Raw genomic sequence first — 21,858 nt, 5'->3', positions numbered from 1 at the left:
CCAAGCAGGGAAATAAAATAAATAATGATTCAAGCAATATCAATTTCAAAAAAAGATAGAGTGCAAGTACTAGTCTTGCCCAAAGCATAGAACAAATCCCCCCCCTCTCAATTGATGAAAAGAGAGGGCAAAAAATAAAATAAATGCATCCAGCTTTCATGTCAGATAGAAACGAAAGAATTAAAGTTTAAATTGACGTCACCCAATTTCCACCAAAATGCTATCCAAGCAAGGTATACTTAAAAGGTCAAAAGTATCCCTAGTTATCGATCGTGCCTAAAGAGTAAAAAATAGAAAAAATATATGAAAGATATACAAATAATTAACTACTATCAGAAATTCTTCGTTAGCTGTACATGTGAGCTCCTGAGGACTCGACCGTCTTGGGTGGAATGTATATTTCAGAGTCTGTTTATCATGTTAACGTCATAACTCCTGATATTCTACCGCTAGTAAGTACTTACTTCTGCAGCTCTTCCTCTTCTTCTTGCCCCCCGACACATGGGGGTGGAGCCACGCTGTCAACCGTGCCCAGCTAGCGACTGCCCCCGCCCATCCATGGGTATTACCAAGGAAAACGTCCAAATTTTGAATGGCCTCCAGAGTTTTCGGATGGTCATGCCCTAGGACCTTCTCTCTGCCCGCTACCACCCGCTTGCCAATTTCTATCGACTCTCCATATCTCTTCAGCTTGTGAAGGCAAACGGACAAACGGTGAAGGGCGTTGAGTGTTTCTGGATGGTCATGCCCTAGGACCTTCTCTCTGCCCGCTATCACCCTCTTGCGAATTTCTATCGACTCTTCATACCTCTCCAGCCGGTAGAGGGAGCTAGCCAAACTGTGAAGGGCGTTGAGTGTTTCTGGATGGTCATCCCCCAGTACCTTCTCTCTGCCCGCTACCACCCTCTTGCGAATTTCTATCGACTCTTCATACCTCTCCAGCCGGTAGAGGGAACTAGCCAAACTGTGAAGGGCGTCTAGGGCTTCTGGATGGTCATCCCCCAGTACCTTCTCTCTGCTCGTTACCACACGCTTAACAACCTCTATCGACTCTTCAATCCTCCCCAGCCGGTAGAGGGATTTAGCCAAATTGTAAAGGGCATCTAGGGTTTCTGGATGGTCATGCCCTAGGACCTTCTCTCTGCCCGCTACCACCCTCTTGCGAATTTCTATCGACTCTTCAATCCTCCCCAGCCGGTAGAGGGAATCAGACAAATTCTGAAGGGCGTTTAGTGTTTCTGGATGGTCATGCCCTAGGACCTTCTCTCTGACCGCTACCACCCTCTTGCGAATTTCTATCGACTCTTCATACCTCTCCAGCCGGTAGAGGGAACTAGCCAAACTGTGAAGGGCGTCTAGGGTTTCTGGATGGTCATCCCCCAGTACCTTCTGTCTGCTCGCTACCACACGCTTATCAACTTCCATAGACTCTTCATACCTCTTCAGTCGGCTAAGGGAACAGGACAAATTATGAAGGGCGTTTAGGGTTTCTGGATGTTCATGCCCTAGGACCTTCTCTCTGCCCGCTACCACACGCTTATCAATTTCCATCGACTCTTCAATCCTCCCCAGCCGGTAGAGGGATTTAGCTAAATCGTAAAGGGTATCTAGGGTTTCTGGATGGTTATGCCCTAGGACCTTCTCTTTGACCGCTACCACCCTCTTGCGAATTTCCATCGACTCGTCATACCTCTCCAGTGGGCTAAGGGAACAGGACGAACTGTGAAGGGCATCTAAGGCTTGAGGATAGTCCTTTCCCAACTTTTTCTCTTTGATTGCTGCTAACAACCTCTGTGCCCCCGGCGACTGGGCGCCCCTGCCCAGCTTCATGAGGCAACCAGTAATTCTGCCAATTATACGCAAAGTCAATGAATCCTCTTTTCCTAAAAACCTCTCACTAATGGGTAGTAAGATCTCCGATAATTCCAGCGATTCCTCATATCTTCCAACTTTGTACAGTGTGGAGCACAATTTAAACTTAGCTTTCACCATACGAGGATGGTCATCACCAAACGATATCTCCTCAAATTTTAGAAGCTTTTTACTCAACTCCAGAGATTTCTCCACCTGGCCAGATCCCCGGTAGAGATCGATCAGCACCACCATAGCGTTCCTCATTGTACTACTAAGTTCTCTTTCGACTAGAAGGCTTGATAGGAGAGTCTCTAGAATTCCTGCTACTGGCTCAATCAAGTTATGGGATTTGCAGTGTCTTGCTATCTGAGTTATAGCAAATATTGTCTCTTCAGTCCAGGTATTGTTTAATTCGAGTAGATTTTGGGTATTTTCAACGGCAGTGTTGATATGATGTAGAATTTGCATCCCAAAAACCCATTCATTCATTGTCCGAATTCCTTCGAGATCATGCTGATATGTCGTGCCAACAAGACAAACAGCTTCCTCCATGAATCGGCAACGTTCGTCGGCATCAAGACTTTCGCGAGCCCACTCCAAAACTAATGGATGAAACGAAAGCTTAAGCTTTGTTGATTGTATATCAACCTTTCGTCTTGCCAGCGAGAATGACAAGAGAGCGTCGAGAGCGTCATCAGCCAAAGAATCGTCTATATGTAAATGTATAATGTAAGTATACGAATAAGCTGAACATTCATCCTGGTAAAAGCACCTTCAAATAGCCGGGGAGCTGCTTCTTTTCCTCGCAAGAGTAGTTCCTCAGAGATATCCACACCCCCAAGAAATGAACACAACAGGAGCAGCTCAGCCGCAAGCTGAGGGAGGGAATCAAATGAAATCTTCCAAGTAGTGTAAACCGTGTCATTTCTGTATCGCTCTGCTAACCCCCGGTGGCTCTTTGATGCAACACGTTTGTAATTTGCAGTATATAGTGGTAGATAATTAGAGATCGGTATCTGCTTAGATGATATATATCCGCCGGCTTGGTCGAGTGCCAACGGGAAATATCCCAGCCTCTTTGAGATATTTCTGGCCTCCGCATAATCTTCATGATTTCAGTATTTATCCCAAGCTTTAGAATCTAATATCAATAAATCATACCTTCATCATTTTCCGTAGGATCCGAATGTTTTCCTGCAGATGTCAAGAGAATGCTGATAGCAGCATTTTCCTCTATCTTATCTATCTCGACTCCAGTCCCTAGATACCGAAGTTCGAACCTTCGAGTAGTTATTATAGTACTTCCATGATCAAACTCTAGCTTTGGAAGAAAGTCATGCACATTCACGGAATCTATATCATCATTGTTGTCGAAAATGATTAGCCAATCTTTGTTTCCCGGCTCTGAAAGCCACCTTTTTGCCGCCTTGATCACCGAAGCAGAGGGAGTATCTTTCAGTATCGTTCCATTTGGCTCAATACATCCAGAGAGACCTAATAGGGTGCCTATGTGTTCGATTGTGCTATCAGACCTTTGGGGGTTCGTTTGGTAGTAAGCAATGATCTGCTCGACCATTATTACTGCGCTTTGGGCAAGAGAAGTCTGGCTTGTAGCGTCAATCCAAAAGATTGAGGTGTATGAGGAGCTTGAATAGTTCCGATAGGCGTACTCTGTAGCAATCTGACTTTTCCCCATCCCACCGAGCCCGTGAAGCACCGCAATCCGGCCTTTTTGGGTAGGTTCATAACCAGCCTGTCCAGCTTGATAGCTGGTAGCTCCAACTTTCGGATTCAATATCATGCTCATCTCGGAGAGCAGATCCTCCCTTCCCCGGAAATATTGGTTTCTTTGTAAAGGTAGTTGAATTGGAACATGGAATCTTAAGAACGGCTGGCAGTCCAACAGTGTGTTTTGTGGGAATTGGGGGGTGGGAAGAATAGCAACGAGACCATCGTTATATTCCTTTAATTTTCTAATGAGATGACCAGATCTTGTTTTATCCACAACAGCCCATCGCAGTTTCCTGTAAAGCGGCAATATTTGCTGCAATCTACCTGTCGACTCTTGGATTCGCTTTATCTCTTCCGTCAGGCCAGGAACAAGATCCATACTCTCTAAGATGGAGGGATTTTCGAGTGCTCTAATATCAGAGGCGTCTAGGCCTGGGAGAACTTCTGACGCTCCTGATTTTTTCGTTCTTCCACTAGGAGAGGGCGACCGTTGCAGGTGACGCGGGAAGCGCACAGATAGCCATGAACTAGAAGGAGTGGAGGGTCCACTCTGCTGGGACGAATTGCTGGCTTGGATGCCGTATTTTTTTTCCAGATCATCGGCACTCGTGAAGAGGGAGACGATTCTAGCCAAAGTTCCCACAGCATAGCGATATCGGTAATCGTCTGGGTCCAGTTTTCGATCCGAACCGCTCGTTAAACCCCACGCCTTTTCCCACCCTATCAAACGATGTTTCTCGGTATTGAGCTGCCAAACAAAGTGGTCGTGATTGACAGCGAGATCTTTCGTTTCGGATAAAACCTCGTAGCATTGCAAGGTGGTCTTAAAGAGTACATCGGCCAAGCCTACAGCGGCTGAAGTAGTCGAGAATATTTCCATGATCGTGGTATTCTGTCCTATGTTGTAATAGCCTATTTAGTATATGTTAGTTAACGATCACATAGGTATAAAAGGTTCGGTCGAGGGGACGATACGTTACCAAAAAGTTTATTTTGTTAAGACTAGGTTTGCTTCTCGGCCTTGTAAAATCACAAGCGGGGATCGATCAGCTGAAGCCTGAAGGCTGCTGGCGCCTACATAAAGTCGAGCCTGGTTCAATGGCGAATGATTTGCTAATCATGATTTTAATGATATGATTGAGAGGTACCTACATATGTAAATACCGCCGGAGGCACTAAGTACCCGAACATGCAAGCCCTAATCTGTAATTACTATTGGAGTAGAAATGAAAAGTACAACAACACCTTGCAGCATTTTTCGGGTACTTCAGGCCTGATGCATGTGATTCGTACCGCAAAATCGTAACTTTTGGATTCGTCATTGGGTGATGCGGCATGCCAAAGCTGGAACTGCAGATAACAATCTGGGGCCAGCTGGATCAATACTCCTCAAGAATGATAGTGCTAACTTTCCAATGGTGTAGCCAAACTACAAGTAGATAAACATCAGCATTGTGAGACGGGACCGCGATCATTTATCACTGAATATTTGCAACCGACTAAAAGCCACTATTGATACAGAAACATCTCAAGAATCAACACCGAGTTAATGTGGTCGGCACACGTTATAACCTACGCAATCGCAAAGAAACACACTCAGCACCGTACCATGGTCTCAGCTAGACTCAAAGCTGGTCTCATTGCCCACACTCACGATTATCGAGTAAGCTTGAGGTATACTTACGTATGATATGACAATATATCATATCATGACTGTGTAGGTGTACTTCTTGGCCAGACTTGCAAGGTTGCGCACATCATCGTCAATTTAGAATGCCCCATACAAGTAGGTACTTCCTCTACCTACACGCGCCGCGCTGCGTGTATGTACATGCGGGACGGAGACAGACTCGTATCGAAGGTTGGTCTTGGTCGGCGGCTAGCCCCTGCGTTTGAACAACCATTCCTCAGCCTTACATCTCCTCCGTACCCCCACTATAGTTTTAGCCCGACCCCGCGTCGGCAATATGTTTCGCCTGATTCCCCAGTGTAGAACAAACAATGCTTCTTCTTCTCCGCCGACTTCAAACTTCCTCATCTCCAGATGGATTCTCTGTGTGTAGGTGGGGTCCGAAGATAGACTTAAGCCACTAAACATCTATTAATAAACGGTATTTGGATCATTGACTATCCCACGTGATTCGATCGATTCTATTTATGTATGGGGAAGAGGGGGGGGGACCGAAGTGCGATTTTGCGGGGTATAGCTAGCTCGCTTCTGATCGATTTTAAGTTTCCTGGGAGAACCCGAGTGGTGGGATCGAATCGAATGTTTACTCCAGTCTAGCTCTACTCGCAATTTCACAGCGTTTCCGGACGCAACTGCTATTGCATACACAGAAAAAACCCGCCAAGGCTATCTTTTGTATGGCATGCAATAGTGGTCGCGTCCGGAAACGTCAAAAAACTACGAGTACATGATGATGATGATGATGATGCTCGTATTATTTTATTGTTTATTATTTGTTTGTTCGATCTGATGCCGGCAAGTTCCATCAAAGCTCAACGCAGCCCAAACCTAGCTTAGTAGAGTAAGAGTAGCACCTAGCGATGGGGAGGAAATGAACAAATTCGACGCTGCCACGATCCGTTAGAAGAGGACTGAACCTTAGATAAGAGAGACACGAATCTGTTATCGATCACCGTGACCATCGGTATCGATACTGGAGGTGCCAACTTATCGTGAAGGGAGATCCGCGCGTGTGTAGGAGAGTAGTAGCACTGGCCCTGTTGCCAAGCAGAAGCTCAAAGCTTCTCCTTACCACTGTTTCAGGGCAATATTAATAGATTTACCGCTCGCCTTTCTGTCTGCCCTCGCTCCCCTGTCATCAATCAAAGTGCAACTCAGTATCCTAGACGAGACGATACGATACGAAGGGCACCTGGCTAGCTAGGCAGGGCGACAAACTGAGGGGTGGGAGCATTCAGTCAGTCTGAGAAAGTGTGAGAGAAGGATTCAGAGAAAGAAAGAAGAAAGAAAAGACGAAGGAGAGTGTACTCATCTGTGTTAGCTAGCTGCACCACCACCAAGATACAACACCCACCTCCCTCCCACCCCCCCTTTAATTGCGCGTGTGAGAGAGAAGCGGGAAGAGCACGCGAGCAGAGTTTAGAGAGGGGTGATATACATAAGATACTCGACTCCCATACCTCCATGTGCCTAGCACACATACATACCTACTGCTCTACCCAGCCTGCCCTCGGTCCAGTATTTCTCACCGTACCATACCATCCATACCATACCTCATTACCTACATACCTACAATCCACCCACGCCTCCATCCCACATACTTACTCCATACCTCCCTCTACCTAGCTGAACATACAATCGCTCCCCCCTCTCTCTCCCCTCGTATCGTGTCCACGAATCCACTGTACAGTGAACCACAAATGTCTCCAGCAGTCACCCTGCCCCGATTACAAACAAAGCCAACAACATGCTGCCCAAACTGCGGCGCGGACGCCCAAGAGTTTGCCGACGCGAGGCGACGCATAGCAGAGCTCGAAGCCCAGGTCAGGTTACTGAGCGATAAAGCCACTTCTGCCGGTAAGCCCCATTGTTTCCCCTTCAACCCTACCAGCTAGCTAGCTACCTCCCCTAGCACAAGCCCCCCCGTACGACCAGACCAGACCAGCCAGCCCAGCTCTCGAGGGGGGGAACACAAGCTTTTATATCCCCTCTGCCCTGAAGGCCCCAAGCTAAACAAACCCTGAAAACCCAGTGGACAAACTCGCCGACTACGAAGACGAAGTCCGCAAACGCTCCATCTCGTCCGCCTCCTCTGGCCGCGACACCATGGGCTCCAACGCCTCCCCACCCCTGACCCGCCCGACCTCATCCCCCTCACAGATGCCCGTGCCTCCGCCAGCCCTCAACCGCATCTCCGCCTTCCTCTCCGCGGCCACCACCCGCCGCGGTGCTCCCCCGCCCAGTCCGCCTCCCGAGGAGGCCGTGAACGAGCCGCTAGAGAAGGAGCGGAGGCTGCGGTTGAAGGCGGAGGAGCGGTTGGATCAGGTGACGGAAGAGCTGGAGGACCTGTCGGCGACGCTGTTCCAGCAGGCGAATGAGATGGTTGCGACGGAGAGGAGGGAGAGGGCAAAGTTGGAGGAGAGGATTGCGGTCCTGGAGGGTCGCGAGGTGAAGACGAAGGAGAGGCTGGGACTGCTGGAGAGGGCGGTGGATAGGGCGGGGAGGGTGAGGGAGGTGTTGGCGGAGGGACAGAGAACGACGAGTATGCCGCCGAGTATGCCGGGGAGGGGGCTGGGGATAAGTCTCTAGAAAGTAGGGGCCGATATCAATGGAAAAAAAAAATGGCATCTGAGTGGGACGATCTTGGTGGAACTTGACATGTCTTCTTATAGATTTTGGCGGGCCCTTCTTTTGTCTTGTCTTTTCTGACTGTTTTTCAAAAATAGGAAAGGCGTTTTGTGAATATCTCTTTTGTTCTGGAGTTTTTTTTCTTCCTATTTTGGGGTTTTCTTCTTCCTTTCCCTTCCAAGCATTTTTGTTCCTCTTCTTCTTCTTCTTCTCCCTCCTCATCCTCCTCTTTCTACTATCTGATACACGGCGCAGGGGTTTTTCCATTTCCTTTCACGCTGCGGCGGCTTGCATTCACGGCGTACCCTTTTCTTCTTCTTCTTTTTTGCCTTTTTTTTGATCATGATACCTGGACTGATGACCTTTTCCTTTTTCGTTTTCCTTTGTTTTTCTTCTGCGTGCTGTGGCAAAGTTGTATCTATTGATGGGGGTTGGGGGGGGTCTGTGGTTGGTTTATATATATTTAATTTTTGTTCTTTGACACATCTGGTTCGATCCCTGCTAGTTACGTAGATATATATATGTAGGTTTGCCATATGTGATATTTAGGTGTATATCATTGCCCCGAGTAAGTCGAGTAGTGTTCTGCGGTGTGTAGATTCGGCGTGAAGGACCCGGAATGTACATCCAACTAGACAAGCCTAAAGCCTCCAGCCTATCACTGCCATCCGCGGTTAATGCTGCGTCTGGGGGTTAATCGGCGCTCGTGAGCTGTAACGGACGGCCCATGGTGTAGTCGTGGGCGACGTATGCTTCATTCCAGAAAGATGCTCTACTAATCCGATGTTGTAAACCACGGGTAGATACCGTAAGCCGAGCTAGAAAGCTAGCTAGACACCGCGCCGCTCAATCTTTACTGACTTGGGGAGGGGGGGATACCTCTCGTGAACTAACCACTGTCCTGGATATAGATGTTTGTAACCAACCCACGATTGGTGTTTCCGCCTAGCCCTCCTTGCAATGATAATGAATCGAATGGAGGGACCATAATCCTTTCCACAGCAGAAACAGAACTGGTACGCCCAGAACAACATAATAGACTCCAACTAACTACCAACCTCAAAAACACAAGTCGTACGTCGTAACCTCGAGCCCAATCATGATAAGTCAAGTCCAGCCACTTGCAGGTGTGTTCTCAGCCGTGACCTAGGATATCCACATAAGTCACAGTCCATCACTCGCCGCCCCCACCGGCAGGCCGACAACAAATGCGAGGTACTTCAGCCCAACTTCATGCAGCCATACCACCCAAGCCCTTCCGCGTCAAACAGCCAGCTTCTCGCCCTGTTTTACCAGTGACCCGCGAGTGCGTGGCCCGGCGCACAGTCTCTCACTCGGCCTCCCGCAGCCTGCAGGGAGAGAGCAGGGGTGGTAGAGACAGACAGCCCTGGGAGTACCCGTGGAATCAATGCACTGTGTAGTCTCTTTGAGACTGGCCGGAAGACTCAGTGTCTAGTACATGCACCGGCGCTGAGGCTGGCGGTCATCGGGGTACCAAGGGAAACGTGCGCGCCAGGGGGGTATCTAGCTTGATGTTATGTCGATGCATGAGGGCAAAGCAGGCTAGGGTACACCTAACCCTATAATCACAATTGCAGTCCACCACGAACGTACCCACTGGCCACCCTCTTGTGTAGCATCCTCCACACGGTCAGTCCGAACCATAATCACAAAACCAATCCCAATTGTTAATTAGCTATACTCTGCTGAACTCTGGCGCTCTTCATTCAGTCGTCGGGTTGGTGCAGCTCCTTAAGTAGCGTGCGATGGGAGAATAAACGTTCACAGCGTTCAGCACAGCACAACTGCCCTTTGCGATTCATTTTGTGATTATGGTTCAGACTGACCGTAGAGGGGATAGACGGCTACATGTAACTACATACATATACACTAGCCAACCATCCTTGGCGCACAAATGTCGTTTCTAGCCACCAACACACATGGGCGAGTGGTCTAACGGTTTAGCCCTCGCCAAAGAACACCGCGAGGTTTAGCCCTGCTTTCGATCACAGAAGGCCAGGGTTCGACCCAGGGGTGGGAGTAGTGCCAGTTCGTCCCGGAACCGCACAGTACTTTTTGTTCTTTTTTGTGTATGAAAGAAGAGATACTATAACCACCCAAAACGTACCGCTTGGAGTATTTTTTTATTTTGATAATAGTGCGCAATACCCCCCAGTATAAAGCCGCAGTTGAATTTGACATTCCGTGGCATTTGAGCCCGTTGCCACGCAGAGGTCAGGGTTAGGTTCCGCTCTTGGCCAATCAGAGGGCTAGTAGGTTCGCAGAATTAAGGGCAGTACATATTAGATGTACATAATGGCTGGGTACAGCCGCATTCGAAAAGTACTGGCACCCTACTATATTGAGTTGTTCATGAATTGTAGCCCACCAACAACCATAGCACTCGCGCATACTCAGCTTATTGACAGGTATGACCGAAATAGAGACATTGCAGCTCTCTGACAACGGTCTCGAATATGAGAATTGCAAAGCAGAAAGGACTGCCTCTTGAGTTTGGCCCGGAGGTGCTAAAACTTTTCGAATGCGGCTGTACATGTAGATGGTGGGGTAAATGGTACAATTGTGGAATGGATGGAGCGCGGTGTGGTGCGGTTGTGGAAGCCGTGGGTACTACATGTACATGAATGGCCCGCCCGTACCCGCTTCTGATTCTACCTACATATACATATACAAGCATTTTCCGGCCTTTGGCCGGAGTAGGAACTGTTATGGCTTAAACAATATCAGTTTACCAACGCTTAAGATCACTGAAACCCCAAGATGCCCTGTGCACATATCTGATATACTATTTGGTTGACTCAAGGTATGTTGGAACCAATATCTACTGGCTGACTCAAGGTATGTTGGAACCAATATCTACTGGCTGACTCAAACATATTTGATAGAATATCTACTAACTCCAACATATTTGATAGAATATCTACTTACTGACAAACATATTTGATAGAGAAAAAGAAAACCCCTCAAACCTGGCCAATCAAAACCTTTAAATAACACATTGCATATCGGTATATCTATATACTTATTAGATATACCTGTGTGAACCCCTAGCAGTCCTCCCGTCTCCATATCGCATCGTTTTTAAAGCCATAACCGTCCCCCCCCCCCCCCCCCCCTATGTCACTCTAGGCTAATCTTTCCGTACCTTCAGCAGACAGAAGAGTCTTCCTACACCGCCAATACCGATTAGAGATCCGCTAAATTCGTAGTGTCTACCACATCTTCTACCGCACGGATCCAACCCAGCACCACAACACCCATCACCCATCACCCATCACCAACCAGCCACACGAACGTCCTCTATCATGTGCCAACAGGCAAGGGCGGGCGTCTCAAATTATCGAAACGGTGGCTCTACTCTTAAACGCAACGGGGTCACTTATGGCCCTTACTTTGTCGACCGCTATATGGCTCGGGGAATCACTTTAAAACACATACTCTGCGGAGATTCATAGGGCTGAATTAAACGTACAGTCTTTCCGGTCCCTATTAGATCGTTATCCGCTTATGGATAACGGCGTTGTTAAAACCCACAGCTGTTGCAAGACTACATTTATGTTCCTGACAGCCAGGGCTGGGCGAAGAAAGGCTTGGCATCGAGTGATGGCCCATGAAGACGGTTCCGTCCATAAATATGGCCTACCTAGCTAGGAACATGTAGTTTCGTGTTTCCAGCAGAAACTCGCCACGATATATCTTCCACGGCCGGTAAATTCGGCACTGAGAGACAATAGCTTGGGATTCGCGAATGAACGTTCGTCCGGACTTTGAGGTTTAATCTGGGATCCCTTACTTACTAGTATTACTTTGCCGCAGATTACGGTATTAATTGGGGGCGATGAGTCAGAGTGAATATATATGGCGGCTACATGGTACCTGCGTGTATGTATATACCCATTAGGGAAGAGATGGATACGCTCAGTGGGACTCGAGTGTAAATTCTATTCATCGCACGCATTGTGGTCGGTTTGATTACAGCATCGGTCAAACCAGGTTCAGGAAGAATGAACGTTTCGGTGCCTGACCATCAATTTCATAGCCCTACAGCCCTATTCGTCACTGGGGGGAATTACACAGGCCTGATTGGGGGGGCCCACCAAATTAGCGAATCTAAAGCGTAGCGCCGCACCTGTCTAGCCTGGAGCCCTATCCTATCCTATCCTATCGGGCGGTTATCAAGATGAGGGGTTGAAGTGGTGGTTGCCCTTCACGACGATGTAAACAAACCAACTGCCCCCTCCCTGTTGCCCTTTGCAACGGACAGCAATTAAGTTGTCATATATATGCATACAGCTCCGGGAGTGAGTTTTTTCTCGCAACTAACCGCTGGACGGTTGAGGGGTCTAGCTAGGAATTGGAAACCACTATTTGCATGTGAGTGTGTAATGGACAACCAATGTTCTTGGTATGAACGTATGAACGTATGAATGGGGAACAGTTGTCAAAGGGACTGTCTATCTGTCTGTCTGTCTGTGTCTCGAAGTCTCACAGCTGCAATTGCAAACCTGTTCCGGGCCAGTCCAGTCATGCAGGGATATTTTCCTCTCTCTGTCACCTGTGGTTGCTCCTGAGCCCTGGCTGACCGCGGTGTTTTGCACCTGGTTGGGCTAAGTTGGGCTAGCCGTTGCCCATGGCGACGGGCGTGTTTACGTCTTGGCCAAACTTCGCAGCCAAACCACCAAAGGGCAAGCTGTACATAAGGCACACGAAGCCTCTGTCACGGCACGCACACAGCTGTTCTCACAACCTCATTCCTCACAACCACACACACATTTTCTACACTCACGATCAAGCACATTCCCCACCTCAATCAATTCCATCACGAGTTTTTATCAACTGCATCAATCAACCATAGCTTCCACTTCATAAGAGTCATTTGCTGTGTCCGTCTTCTCTGTCACAATTACATAACTCAGCCTATTGTTTTATCCCCTACCCAGGAAGGAAAAAAAAATAAAAAACAAGAAAATAAGAAAAAAACATTAAAAAAAACCCACCACCCCCGAATACAAGCCAAAATGACGGACCCAACACCCCCCGCCGTCCAGACCCCCCGCAAGTCGCACTCCACTCTCTTCAGCTCTCGCACCGCCGGTGGCCGCATGCCCCTCACGCCCTCCCCCCGGGCCCGGGCCGTCCAGAACCAGTCCCCGTTCACGCCCCCCCGCCAGCGCCAGCCAGAGCCCGAATGGAACGTCGACCGCAAGCCCACAAAGTCTGGCTCACTCCAGGCCGCCTTCGAGTCACTGAAGGTGTCCGGCGCCTCCAAGACCCGCCCCGCACCCCCTGCCGCTGCCGCTGCATCCAAGTCGGCCCCGCTCGCCACATCCCCCAAGTCCACCCGCTCGCCCCTCGAGCTGAATCTCGGCGTGAGTGAATGGTCCCTAACGGGCAGCGGGCAGAGCCCCGTCAAGAAGAAGAAGTCAAAGTCATCAAAGACCACAATCCGCATGAACGGCGACCGCTTCATCCCCACCCGCTCCGCCTCCTCGCCCACCGCCGCCTCAAAAATCGAGCGTCCCCGGCCCTCGTCCCAGACCTCGAACCGCCCCGGATCAGCCACGGGCCGCCCCATCTCCTCCGCCGACAACGTTCTGCGCGGTGGGGTCTTCGGCTCTGACGACGACAACACCAACCCCAACATCTCGAGCGGTGACGACACCGAGCCCATCTCCTACGAGCGGCCCAACCCCGAGTCCCTCGCCTACGAGTCCTCCGTCGCCGCCGCCTGCGGCGTCGACCTCACCACCCGCATCCTCGCCTTCAAGCCCGCGGCCCCCGAGTCCTCCAAGCCCATCGACCTCCGCACGCAATACAACCGCCCCACCAAGTCCTCCGCGCCGTCCGCGCAGTTCCGCCGCCGCATCCTCACCGCCCCCGAGCGCGTCCTCGACGCCCCCGGCCTCGTCGACGACTACTACCTCAACCTCCTCGACTGGTCCTCGGCCAACCAGGTTGCAATCGGCCTCGAGCGCAACGTCTACGTCTGGAACGCCGACAGCGGGTCCGTCTCGCAGCTGCTCGAGACCGCCGCCGACACATACGTCTCCTCCGTCAAGTGGTCTGCCGACGGCGCCTACGTCGCCGTCGGCGTCTCAAACGGCGACGTCCAGATCTGGGACGTCGACGACCAGACAAAGCTGCGCACCATGTCATCGCACGACTCCCGCGTCGGCTCAATGGCATGGAATAAGGCCATCCTCACTACCGGCGCCCGCTCAGGAAACATCTACAACCACGACGTCCGCATCGCGGAACACAAGACCGCCGAGCTGCTTTCACACACCTCGGAGGTGTGCGGGCTCGAGTGGCGCTCCGACGGCGCGATGCTGGCGTCCGGCGGAAACGACAACCTCGTCAACATCTGGGACGCGCGCGCCCTCGCCGCGCCCAAATGGTCAAAGACAAACCACAAGGCCGCCGTGAAGGCACTCGCGTGGTGTCCCTGGCAGCTCAACCTGCTCGCATCGGGCGGCGGCAACTACGACGGGTGCATCCACTTCTGGAACAGCACGACGGGCGCGCGCGTCAACAGCATTGACGCCGGATCGCAGGTCACGTCCATCAAGTGGTCGACATCGTACCGCGAGCTCGTGTCGTGCCATGGGCTGCCCGATAACCAGTTGAGTGTGTGGTCGTATCCGACGCTCGTTAGGAATGTGGAGATCCCCGCGCATGAGACGAGGATATTGCATTCGGCGCTGTCGCCGGATGGGACCACGCTGGCGACTGCGGCCAGTGATGAGAATTTGAAGTTTTGGAAGCTGTTTGAGAAGAGGCCTGCTGGTACGGCCGGGGCGGGGACGGCGAGAGGACGGGGCGGGAAGGGCGCGGGGATGAAGCAGATGACGATTAGGTAGAGGGTGGGTCAATTGGGGGGTGGTGGTTTTTGGTTGGGGATTAATTGACACGGATGGGCGCTTTGATTATTGCCGGTTTTGTGATCACTCTTTTTGTCTTTTTTTGGTCCGATACTCTTTTTGGGGTGTGTAGTGGTAGTGCGGTTGGGGGGTTGACCGTTGAGACGGTGGTCATTGCTTCTTCCGATTCTCTTTCGTTGTTTATTTCTACCTTTTGTGTGCATTGCGTGGCGATTATATATATTCTACTTTTACTTTTTTTTTGGAAGGGGGAGCGGGGGGCAGATACATGTATTAAATGAATGATTGTGTGTTTTTTTATCATGGCTTTTCTATGAGCGAGAAACGTAGCTATGTGAGAATTGTAGCTATGTAGTTAGTGTGCGAGCTCGAGGGCGGCTTCGATCTCAGAAGGTTGTATTTTTAGATGGTGTAGTGAGTGAGTACTGTAGGTACATGTAGTTAACTAGGTAGTTAGGAATGAATGAGAATGACCGTTATTGACAAGCGTTTTCAACTGTAGTATATATGCGCAGTTCGTCGTCCAATAATCATAACATAGATACAGTTGTATGCATTTAACTGAAGACCTAAATGCTTAAAGCACCTAGTAGCTACATGTATGCTCCTACGTTTAGTAGAGTACTCTATTCCCATGCCATGCGCAGATCCCCGTAACAGATAGAGATATACCAAGACCTATGTAGACCATGACACCCATTTTCTACTCCATACATACCTGAAAATTCATGCTGCCCGTACAGAGGTGGGCTTGGGGGGGGGGGGGGGGGGGGGGGCAGTTGCTTTATTTCATCTACTATAAAATAATATATAGATCGGAAATGTTTCGCCAAATCCTAACCCCCTATATCCTGTCCATTAATTGAATATGGGGGAGAGGAGGGAGACAACTAACGAACGAGAAACTAAGAACAAAAAGTCTTGCTGAGGTCATGCTTTTCAGGGGAGTTAGTGCCATTTATTACACGAAATTTTGAAAAAAATACACAAAAAGTAATGCTGTGGCCATACGCCCCTCACAGGCTATAGGTGCTGATTTGCGGAAGGACCCTGAGATCAACTACCCGGTATATCGGACGCTACTCCCTGTTACATGCCGTACACCCCAGAGCATTACTCCCACCCCCGGAGTTGAACCCCATGACCTATTGATGGTCATGGGAACAACCCACTCGGTGTAGCAAGACGAGGCGTTTACCACTAGACTACCTCGCCCACACAACTGTCAAAGGCCGGGAAATAATACTTAAGGGAGTGAGGGCAAAATAAGCTAGCTAGGGGGACACCTAACCCTGCCATGACCACGACGTACATCTTGACCCTCTTTTCGCAACCTACGAGTGATCGCGTGTGACCGAAATAGCAAGATCAGCCAGATATTGGCTACCTGGAGTCGATGCGCCGAAAGCCATTGGAGCACATGGAGACGGAATTCCGGAATCCCCATCTTGTTTCCGATCGAATCAGATACAGAATCGGTAAACCTGAAGGATTTGTATACAAGTAGACGCCAGGAAAGAGGGGTGGAGGTGAGTACAAGTAGGGACCCTAACTTTCTCGTCCCGAACAAATCGGAAACCAACATCGTTGTATATATGTACCTACAGTTTGACACTGGAAACTAACCACAGTGACAATATGTAGCCTACCTAAAAATTATTCATAGCCGCAGGCTGGTTCGTTCTGGGCTGTTGCCTGTAGACGGCGCGGTGTGCACTCTTCCTGACTGGGCACGGGTGGTAGGGTGGTAGCTAGGGGTAGGTTAAGTAGAGCTACTATACTCTACTCTAGCTACAGACTATATAACACAGCACGATGCGAGTGAGTAATGGTGATATAGGTGTTGATAAAGATGATATTATACTGGAGATACCGTTTCGGGCAGTTCGCATTCTCCCCTGCTAACACAAAGTGCATATGTGCTCAGGGTTAACTACATGTAGTGGAGGGCTGTGGCAATGTGTACTACCGTGATCGTGGGTTACGTATATATACTGCAACTGTGGACTTGTGGAAAGGAATAGGTAGCGTAACAATCTGTCCTGGACATGATGTATAAAGATGAAAGCTCTCACTGTCTTTTTAATGCATCAATCCTCTCTCTCTCTCTCTCTCGTCATTTAATACTTTGGTACAATTAATGAAGTAATCAACCAATCAATCTAATACCTTGGTCTTGTATCAGCCATTGGAATACAACATGCCTTATAATTGCAAATATCATATTGGCCGTGACGGTGTAGTCTTGGTCTAATATCAAAGCTGGGTTTTTAGGCACTATACACAGCACAAATAGCTCTTAATGATGGTCTTCTTACAGCTCACCGAAAAATCTACGCCGTCTCGACCCCCAGATTTTTACCAAATGACAAAGCAAATCCAAAATTTAAATTCCCTGAAAAAAAATACCTAGTTACATTCCGGCCTCTACTATACAATCCCGATTTTTATTTTAAACTCCAAAGTAACCCCACCCCCCTCGCGATCCTCGCCATCCATCTATTGCGGCGCAATCATCAACTCTGGCCTCACAAGCTCCACAAATTCCTCCTCCGTGAGCACGCCCAACTCCAACGTACTCTCCTTCAGCGTGATACCCTTCTTGTGTGCATTCTTAGCGACCTTGCTAGCCGCATCGTACCCAATCTTGCTGTTGAGGCATGTGACGAGCATGAGACTCTCATGGAGGAGCTTGTTGATCTGCTTCTCGTTGGCCTGGATGCCGACGACACAGTTGTCCTTGAAGGAGCGCATGCCATCCGACAGCAGCGCGATGCTATGGAGCAGGTTGCGGATCAAGACGGGCTTGAAAACGTTGAGCTCGAACTGGCCCTGGGAGCCAGCCACGGTGATGGCGGTGTTGTTTCCTGGGTTAGGGTTAGCTTGCGTCATGAGGGGTCACTCGGAGGAAAGGGGAGCATACCCATGACTTGGGCGCAGATCATGGTGAGGGCCTCGCACTGGGTTGGGTTGACCTTTCCGGGCATGATTGAGCTACCAGGCTCGTTCTCGGGGAGGCTGAGTTCTCCGAGACCGCAGCGGGGGCCGGACCCGAGGTAGCGGATGTCGTTGGCGATCTTCATGAGCGAGCAGGCGAGGGTGTTGAGTGCGCCGCTGGCCTCAACAATCGCGTCGTGTGCGGCAAGGGCCTCGAACTTGTTGGGCGCGGTGATGAACTCGATACCGGTGAGCTTGGAGACCTCGGCGGCCACGGCAACGTCGAAGCCCTTCTTTGTGTTGAGACCTGTACCGACGGCGGTTCCGCCCTGGGCGAGCATCTTGAGGCGTGGGAGCGTAGCCTCGACGCGCTCGATGCCGTAGGCGAGCTGAGTGGTGTAGCCGCTGAACTCTTGGCCGAGGGTGAGCGGGGTGGCGTCCTGCAAGTGAGTGCGCCCGATCTTGATGATGTGGTCGAAGGCCTTGACCTTCTCCTCGAAGGCGGCGTGGAGCTCGCGGAGGCTGGGGAGGAGGCGCTCGGTGATCTCGAGGACGGCCGCGATGTGCATGACGGTGGGGAAGGTGTCGTTGGACGAGGCGGACATGTTGACGTGGTCGTTGGGGTGGACAGGCTTCTTGGAGCCGAGCTCACCGCCGAGGAGCTCGATGGCACGGTTGGAGATGACCTCGTTGGCGTTCATGTTGCTCTGCGTGCCGGAGCCGGTCTGCCAGACGACGAGGGGGAAGTGGTCCAGCAGCTTGAGGGAGATGACCTCCTTTGCGGCGGTCTGGATGGCTTCGCCGATCTTGGGGTCAAGGCCGTGGGTCATGTTGACGGTTGCAGCGGCATGCTTGAGGATGCCGAAGGCCTTGATGACGGGTGGGGGCATGCGGTCGAAGGGCTGGTTGATGTTGAAGTTCATCAGAGACCTGTCGTTTTCGCCATTCCTGTGAGTCCGAAGTCCGAGATGAGCTGGGGATATGTCCGGGGAAGCTTACCGCTCGGTCTGGGCACCCCAGTACTTGTCGGTCTGGACCTTGATTTCGCCGAAGGCATCACGTTCGATTCTGTGGTCTACCTGTATTCCCGCTATCAGTATCACTGTAAAAGATAAATTCAAAATGTATAGCTCGCCAGAGTTATAACTTCAAAAACGAAAAAAACATACCATTCTGAAAGTGCTTGTGGAGAAGGACTTCCTTGCGGTGGCAGAGAGCGCTTTTGAGGCAAACGCCCGCGGGGCCAAAGTGCGGGGCAGCGCAAATTGCACATGCTGCACCGATGAGCAGCGGCGAGCAGCTGCAACCCGGAGCGAGGTTAACGACACAACCATTTTTGGCACTTTGTGTGTGTAGTCAGTTCAATGGATATGGAAGGTGACAGTAAGTATTATAGTGTGTGTGTAGGTGAGATGGGCGTGTGTGTGTGTATGTGTGTGTGGGGTGAACAGATGAGTGTATGTAGATACTCTCCTCTTCTGTTCTGTAGATAGATGAGCCTGAAGCTTGCTTAGGAGGTGAGGTGAGGTGAAGATATTCCAGCGAGTGAAAGGGGGCAAGGTGCTGCTTTGAAGTTTTTCTCTCCCCCCTTCACCCCCCGGCCCTCCTCCGCCGGTGCGGGATTCGATGAGCGACGGGCCGCTGTCGGGAAATCCCGGCTACGTGCGTACAATGGACTTCACTGTGCTCACCGCCTATGCTTCACTCACGATCCCTCCTCAAACAGCCAAACACCTCCTAATTGTGTAATCTATGGAGGTGTTTTAAACCTGCCCATGACGTCGGTGGTAGCTGTTGACCTACAGATGCACTCACAATTGCACAATCACGACGACCACCGCAGCAGTGATATATTGCTCTACATATTACATACCTCATCCTCTTAGACATCGTGATCAGTCTCGCAGTATGCAGTTAATGGCATTGTGCTTTGTGTTGTGCTCTGTACTTCGTGATGCACAACTCTCCCGTAGTGTTTTGTTGGGGATCCGGTTGCGCGGGGCTGCGGCTATTTGTTTTTCCGCCCGACCGTGGCTTTCCAACCGGCCCGATGCCGATGGGAACGGAACAGAATGTGCCTCGGCCTGGGCAATGTGTTTCAGTTTCCGGCGCAGGATTTAAATGGGGTTCCGAATTGAAACATGAATGAAGGCGGGCAGAAATATCATTGACCTGTTTTTTGTTTCGTGTTTTTGTTTGGTGGGTTCTGTGGGGTCTGTGGATTATCACTCGGTGCAAGGTAAGGTGGTCCTGGTAACAGTGTCCAGGACCTGGACGGTCTGGCTAAGTACCTTTGTAGACGTGTCATTTTTATACGTATAAGTAGATCATAGGCTTTCATCCTCCTTCGTCCATCCATCCTATTATCTATCGAGTCTTCCTACACTCGGGTTGGCTGGCTGCAAACAATCAATGAATTATCAATCAATCGGTTGGCTGGCTGCAGCGGGTGATTCGCTGCTAACTATTCTATGGATCGAGAAAGCACTACTCCAGAAGAGGAAGTTTAAGCACACATTAAATATTAAGAAACCACGGAGGAAAATATCGAGAAAAAAACACCGGGGAATTATGGGATTTCTGCAATATAAAAATCACTGTGGAGGGGATCTCATCATCAAAAACAGCATCTTTCATCATAATATCATTCTAATAATCATGGCACTCATGCTGCATAACTAATAAATGCCCGAAAGCTCAATATATAATTGGCCTGTCAATTCTACAACTATGAAAACTCTCCGCTGATCTTCAGCGTCGCACCATCTTGCTCCCCAGATCTCAGCATCGTCTCAATCTACCAAACAGTTAGCAAAAACACCTTCTCAAAACAGAACAGAGCCAATAGGGAAAAACTCACAATATCCAAATCCCTATACGCCAATTCCGGCGACTGCCTCTCATCCGCAGCCCCCTTCACAATCGCCTCTGCAAACGCCGCCACCTCCTGCTTCACCCCGCTCCCGTCCTCTGGGAACTCCCTTACCTCGACCTCCGCCCCCCTCTGTACCGTCACCTTATCCCACGTGGCCGTCACCACCCCCTTCTCACACACAACCACATAGTCAAACTTCTTCACCGTTGTCCCAAAACTACACGAAAATGTCCCCTGCACACCCGCCTTTGTCCGCCACACTGCATCCACCGTATCCACTGGCGGCAGGTGCTCCTGCAGTCTAGTCGTGAACGCCGCAACCCTATCAACCCGATCATCACCCAGCATGATCTGAATAATGGCCGTGTAGTGCACCCCGCCGTCAAGCAAGTAGCCACCTTGGTACGCCGGCGTCTTGCGCCACGTGGTCTCAAAGGTGGCCCCGCCGGGGGCAAGCATGTTGCCCGTTTCGACGCGGAAGTTGAGCACGCGGCCGAGCGTGCGGATTGTCTCGGCGGCGTACCGCCATCCGTTCTGGAACCGCATGTTCTCAGCGACGCCCCAGTGTGTGCTAGCAGAGATATTGGCGTGGCGCCAGGCGATGAGTTCGAGGGCGAGGGCGCGGGTGGGCGCGATGGGCTTCTCGGAGAGAACGTGTTTGGACGCTAGGAGACACTTTTTGATTATTTCGGGCTGGAGGGGGATTGGGAGTCTGGTCACCAGGTTTAATTGGGTCAGCTATGACGAACAATCATTTCAGACCATTGAAATTAAAATGTCAGGCATAGAGATATAGCATACGCAATGATAACGGCATGGATATCCTCTCGCGCCAACAGAGCATCTAGATCATGGCCAGCGCCAGAGTCATCGCTGTAGATGTCGACATTGCTGCTGTCCGCGAAGAGGGCGCTGGCGGAGGCTTTGCTGCGCGAGTAGACAGCTTTGAGGGAGAGATTTGTGCAGGCTTCGACGGCGGGCTTGTGCTGGTTGCGGACGAAGTTGCCGGAGCCTAGAATTGCAATGCCAATTGGTGCCATTGTGAATATATATATGGTTGTGGAGTAGGTGCAGTTAATTGGTAACTGTGGGGGATGAGCGGGGTAGATAGGTAGGTACTTGGAGGGCTTTTAGGAGTTATATATGCGCTGCCTAACTATCTGCTCTACTAACCAAGTAATTGAACCTAGACTACTAGATACTACTAATCCAATCATTTCCCCTCATTATTGCCCCCACTA

General features: G+C 50.3%; 5 protein-coding genes across 5 annotated transcripts; 2 read left to right on the top strand and 3 right to left on the bottom strand.

Annotated features, from left to right (window-relative positions):
* Nucleotides 1-346: 346 nt before the first annotated feature.
* H6S33_008674 (uncharacterized protein) lies at nt 347-4,465 on the bottom strand (the record flags this gene model as incomplete). Its single annotated transcript, XM_044840016.1, has 4 exons — nt 347-408; nt 465-2,564; nt 2,627-2,959; nt 3,016-4,465. 4 exons carry the CDS (start codon nt 4,463-4,465, stop codon nt 347-349), a joined length of 3,945 nt encoding a protein of 1,314 aa, XP_044687788.1.
* A 2,510-nt stretch (nt 4,466-6,975) lies between these two features.
* Nucleotides 6,976-7,864, top strand: H6S33_008673 (uncharacterized protein; the record flags this gene model as incomplete). The annotated part of the gene is made up of 2 exons (XM_044840014.1): nt 6,976-7,132; nt 7,308-7,864. The coding sequence occupies 2 exons, from the start codon at nt 6,976-6,978 to the stop codon at nt 7,862-7,864; spliced, it is 714 nt and encodes a 237-aa protein (XP_044687787.1).
* A 5,078-nt stretch (nt 7,865-12,942) lies between these two features.
* Nucleotides 12,943-14,784, top strand: H6S33_008672 (uncharacterized protein; the record flags this gene model as incomplete). The annotated part of the gene is made up of 1 exon (XM_044840013.1): nt 12,943-14,784. One exon carries the CDS (start codon nt 12,943-12,945, stop codon nt 14,782-14,784), a length of 1,842 nt encoding a protein of 613 aa, XP_044687786.1.
* Nucleotides 14,785-17,304: 2,520 nt separating this feature from the next.
* H6S33_008671 (uncharacterized protein) lies at nt 17,305-19,076 on the bottom strand (the record flags this gene model as incomplete). The annotated part of the gene is made up of 4 exons (XM_044840012.1): nt 17,305-17,672; nt 17,729-18,672; nt 18,742-18,821; nt 18,912-19,076. 4 exons carry the CDS (start codon nt 19,074-19,076, stop codon nt 17,305-17,307), a joined length of 1,557 nt encoding a protein of 518 aa, XP_044687785.1.
* Nucleotides 19,077-20,470: 1,394 nt separating this feature from the next.
* H6S33_008670 (uncharacterized protein) lies at nt 20,471-21,657 on the bottom strand (the record flags this gene model as incomplete). The annotated part of the gene is made up of 3 exons (XM_044840011.1): nt 20,471-20,539; nt 20,603-21,329; nt 21,419-21,657. The coding sequence occupies 3 exons, from the start codon at nt 21,655-21,657 to the stop codon at nt 20,471-20,473; spliced, it is 1,035 nt and encodes a 344-aa protein (XP_044687784.1).
* Between the last annotated feature and the right edge of the window lie 201 nt (nt 21,658-21,858).

The sequence above is a fragment of the Morchella sextelata genome (assembly GCF_020137385.1).
Source record: "Morchella sextelata strain SCLS chromosome Unknown scls_27, whole genome shotgun sequence".
Taxonomy (NCBI): Eukaryota; Fungi; Ascomycota; class Pezizomycetes; order Pezizales; family Morchellaceae; genus Morchella; species Morchella sextelata.
The sequence above is the reverse complement of the archived record's forward strand: the minus strand, read 5'-3'. Positions and strand labels throughout refer to the sequence as shown.